Source organism: Lutra lutra, chromosome 11, assembly GCF_902655055.1.
Source record: "Lutra lutra chromosome 11, mLutLut1.2, whole genome shotgun sequence".
NCBI classification, from domain to species: Eukaryota; Metazoa; Chordata; class Mammalia; order Carnivora; family Mustelidae; genus Lutra; species Lutra lutra.
This window is the reverse complement of record NC_062288.1, coordinates 69,613,598-69,617,938: the sequence shown is the minus strand read 5'-3', so window position 1 is coordinate 69,617,938 and position 4,341 is coordinate 69,613,598. Positions and strand designations below refer to the sequence as shown.

The 4,341-nt window shown below is 35.6% G+C and overlaps 1 protein-coding gene across 1 annotated transcript; it reads left to right on the top strand.

The window, feature by feature from the left end:
- The first annotated feature begins 241 nt into the window (after positions 1-241).
- LOC125080884 (60S ribosomal protein L39) lies at positions 242-646 on the top strand. The gene has a single exon (XM_047695064.1). The coding sequence runs from the start codon at positions 290-292 to the stop codon at positions 443-445; it is 156 nt and encodes a 51-aa protein (XP_047551020.1). The 5' UTR covers positions 242-289; the 3' UTR covers positions 446-646.
- The last annotated feature ends 3,695 nt before the right edge of the window (positions 647-4,341 follow it).

Below are 4,341 nucleotides of genomic sequence, written 5' to 3'. Positions count from 1 at the left end.
CTACTAAACAGTGACTGGGACAATCAGATTAAAAAAAAAAGAAGAAAAAAAAGTACATGGAAACAAATGAAAATGAAAACACAACAGCCCAAAGCCTTTGGGATACAAGAAAAGTGGTTCTAAGAAGGAAGTATACAGCAATACAGGGTTACCTCAAGAAGTAAGAAAAATGTCAAATAAACAACTTAGCCTTACACCAAAAGGAGCTAGAAAAAGAACATCAAATAAAACCTAAAACCAGCTCTTTTTCGCCGCCATCCTGCTGTGTGCCGCTCGCTGTTAATTGACCATGTCTTCTCACAAGACTTTCAGGATCAAGCGGTTCCTGGCCAAGAAACAAAAGCAGAATCGTCCCATTCCCCAGTGGATTCGGATGAAAACTGGTAATAAAATCAGGTACAACTCCAAGAGGAGGCACTGGAGGAGAACCAAGCTGGGTCTCTAAGGCGTCCCACATCACGTGATGTCACACCTAATGGGCACCACGTATTTAATTAAGCTACTGAAGATCATGTGTTCTATTCCGTCCCCCTGTAAACACCTTTCTGCCTGGCCAATAGATACCATTTATCAGCGAAAGATTTTTCTGTTACTATAGCTCTGCACCAGTCGGTTGGTTTGGTAATAAATGTGAGGCTTTTGAGCTGTTAAAAAAAAAAAAAAAAAAAAAAAAAAAAAAAAAAAAAACTAAAACCAGCAGAAGGAAGGAAATAACAAAGATTAGAGCAGAAATAAATGATACAGAAACTAAACAAAAGAAAACATAAAACAATAGATCAGGTCAATGAAACCAGGAACTGATTCTTTGAAAAAAAAATTATTAAAATTGATACACTTCTAGCCATACATATTAAGAAAAAAAAAGAAAGTATGCAATTAAATAAAATCACAATGGAGAGGTAAAAAACACCACAGAAAAACAACTGTAAGAGAGTATTATGAAAAACTATATGCCAACAAATAGACAATGCAGAAGAATTGGATAAGTTCCTAGAAACATCATCAAAACTGAAACAAGAAGAAATAAAAAATTTGAACAGATTGATAACCAGCAAAGAGATGGAATCAACAATCAAAAAACTCATGACAAGCAAAGTCCAGGACCAGATGGCTTCACAGGCAAATTCTACCAAACATTTAAAGAAGAGTTAACACTTATTATTCTCAAAGTAATAAAAAAAATTGAAAAAGTAAGCAAAACTTCTAATTCCATTCGATGAGACTAACATTACCCTAATACCAAAACTGGATAAAAACACTACAAAAAAAAAAAAAAAAAACACAACTAAGGCCAGTATTTCTGGTGAACATAAACACAAAAATCCACAAAAGAATATTAGCAAACTAAATCCAACCACATTAAAAAAAACCATTCATCATGAACAAGTGAGATTTATTTCTGGGGTTGCAAAGAAGGTACAATACTCACAAATCAATCAACATGACACATCACATCAATAAGAGAAAGGATAAGAACCATATGATCATTTCAATAGATGCAGAAAAAGCACTAGACATAGTACACCATCCATTCGTGATTAAAAACCCTCAACAAAATAGGTTCAGAGGGAACATACCTCAACATAATAAAGGCCATCTATGAAAAACCCAGAACTAACATCTCTGTAAATGGGGGAAAATTAAGAGCCTTTCCCTTAAGGTCAGAAACAAGACATGTATGCCCACCCTCACCACTTTTATTCAACATAGTACTGGAAGTCCTAGCCACAGTAACTAGACAACAAAAAGGAAGAAAATCCATCCAGAGTGTTAAAGAAGTAAAATTTTCACTATGTATAGAAAACCCAAAAGCCTCCAGCAAAAAACAGAACTGATGCAGGAATTCAGTAATTGCAGGATACAAAATCAATCTAGAGAAGTCTGTAGCACTTCTATTCACTAATAATGAAGCTCCAGAAAGAGAAATAAAGGAAATAGTCCCATTTACAATTGCACCAAAAACAATAAGATACCTAGATATATCCTAATCAAAGAAATCAAAGACCTTTACTCTGAAAACCATAAAACACTGATGAAAAAAATTGAAAATGACACAAAGAAATGGATAGTTATTGCTCACTCATGGATTGGAAGAGCAAATATCTATATATATCTATCAAATATCTATACTACCCAAAGCAATCTATACATTTTGTGCAGTCCCTGTCAAAATACCAATGGCACTTTTCACAAAGCTGGGACAAACAACCCTAAAATTTGTATGAAACCACAAAAATCCTGAAGAGCCAAAGCAATTTTGAAAAAGGAAAGCAAAACTGGAAGCATCACAGTTATTCTGAATTTCAAGTTATATTAGAAAGCTGTAGTAATCAAAAGAATATGGTACTGGCACAAAGATAGGCACATAGATCAATGGTACAGAATAGAAGATGCAGAAAAAAAACCCCACAATTATATGGTAAATTAATCTTCAACAAAGCAGTAAAGGACACCCCATGGTAAAAAGTGGAAAACTGGACAGCAATGTGCAAAAGAATGAAACTGGACCACTTTCTTATACCATACACAAAAGTAAACTCAAAATGGATTAAACACCTAAATGTGAGACTTGAAACCTTAAAAAATGTAGAAAAGAGGATAGGCAGTAATTTCTTTGACATCAGCTGTATCAACTTTTTTTCTAGACAGGCACAATGAAGCAAGGGAAACAAAAGCAAAATAAACTATTGTGACTACATAAAAGTAAAGATCTTCTGCATAGTGAAGGAAACAATTAACTAAGCTAAAAGGCAACCAAGAGAATGGAAGAAGATATTTGCAAATGACATATTCAGTAGAGGGTTAGTATCCAAAATATATAAAGAACTGATAAAACTCAACATCCAAATAATCCAATTTAAAAACATGCAAAAGACATGAAAAGTCATTTCTCCAACAAAGACATACAGATGGCCAAGATACACATGAAAAGCTACTCATTATCACTTAACAGGAAACACAAATCAAAACTATAATGAGATATCACCTCACATCTGTCAGAATGGTTAAAATAAAAAACACAAGAAACAATTAGTGTTGAGGATATGAAGATAAAGGAACACTTTCGCTCTCTTGGAGGGAATGCAAACTCATACAGCCACTCTGGAAAACAGTATGGAGGTTCCTCAAAGAGTTAAAAATAGGAGTACTTGGGTGGTTCAGTTGGTTAAGCATCTGCCTTCAGCTCAGGTCATGATCTTGAGGTCCTAGTATTAAGCCCTATATCAAGCTCCTTGCTCAGTGGGAAGGCTGCTTCTCCCTCTCCCTTTGGTCCTCCCCCTGCTTGTGCATGCTCTTTCTCTTGCTCTCTCTGAAATAAATAAAAATTCTTTTATATAATTGTAATGCCTTTTTTTAAAAAGATTTTTAAAAATTTATCTGGTAGATAAATAGAGAAAGGGAACACAAGTGGGAAAGAGAATGAGAATATATATTGTTCAGTCATAAAAATGTAACTTTGCCATTTACAATGACATGGATGAATCTAGAAAATGTGATGCTAAATGAAATCAGAGAAAATACTCTATGATTTCATTCCTATGTGGAACTTAAGAAACAAATGAAAACAAATGAGCAATGGGGGAAAAAGACAAAGCAACAGACATTTTTTTTTAATTTTTAAAAATTTTTTCTTTATTTTTGAGAGACCATGAACGTGGTGGGGGATGGTAGGAGGAGCAGAGAAGGGAAAGAGAGCATCCCAAGCAAGCTCCATGCTCAATGTAGCGCCCAGTGTGGGACCTGAGCCAAAATGAAGTGGGACGCTTAATCAACTGAGCCATCCAAGCATGTCCAAGCAACAGATTTAACTATAGAGAACAGAGTGATGGCTACCAGAGGGGAGGTGGGTGAGAAGATGAATGAAATAGGTGATTGGAATTAAGGAGTGCACTTGTAGTGATGAGTACTGTGTAATTAAAATTGCAGGAAAAAAAAAGTAAAAGGAAGTCATAAGCTGATAGTGACATTTCCTATTCAAGTTTAATATTATTTTTCTCAAATTATTTTATGTTTCTTTTCATGTACATTAAAGTCCTTTATTTGAGGAGTGGTTGGGTGGCTCAGTCACTTCAACATCTGACTCTTCATTTCAGCTGAGGGCATGATCTCAGAGTCCTGAGATCCAGCCCCTTGTGGGCTCAGTGTAGAGTCTGCTCATCCTCCTAAACCCTTTGCCTCTAAAATAAGTATTTTTTTTTTAATCCTTTATTTAGGGACACCTGAGTGGCACAGTCAGCTAAGTATCTGCCTTTGGCTCAGATCATGATTCCAGAGTGCTGGGATTGAGCCCTGCATTGGGCTCCTTGCTCAGCAGGGAGCCTGCTCCTCCCTCTGCCTGCA

Bases quoted from the DNA above. Each gene is read 5' to 3' on its own strand.
- LOC125080884 (XM_047695064.1), top strand. From the start codon at position 290: ATGTCTTCTCACAAGACTTTCAGGATCAAGCGGTTCCTGGCCAAGAAA.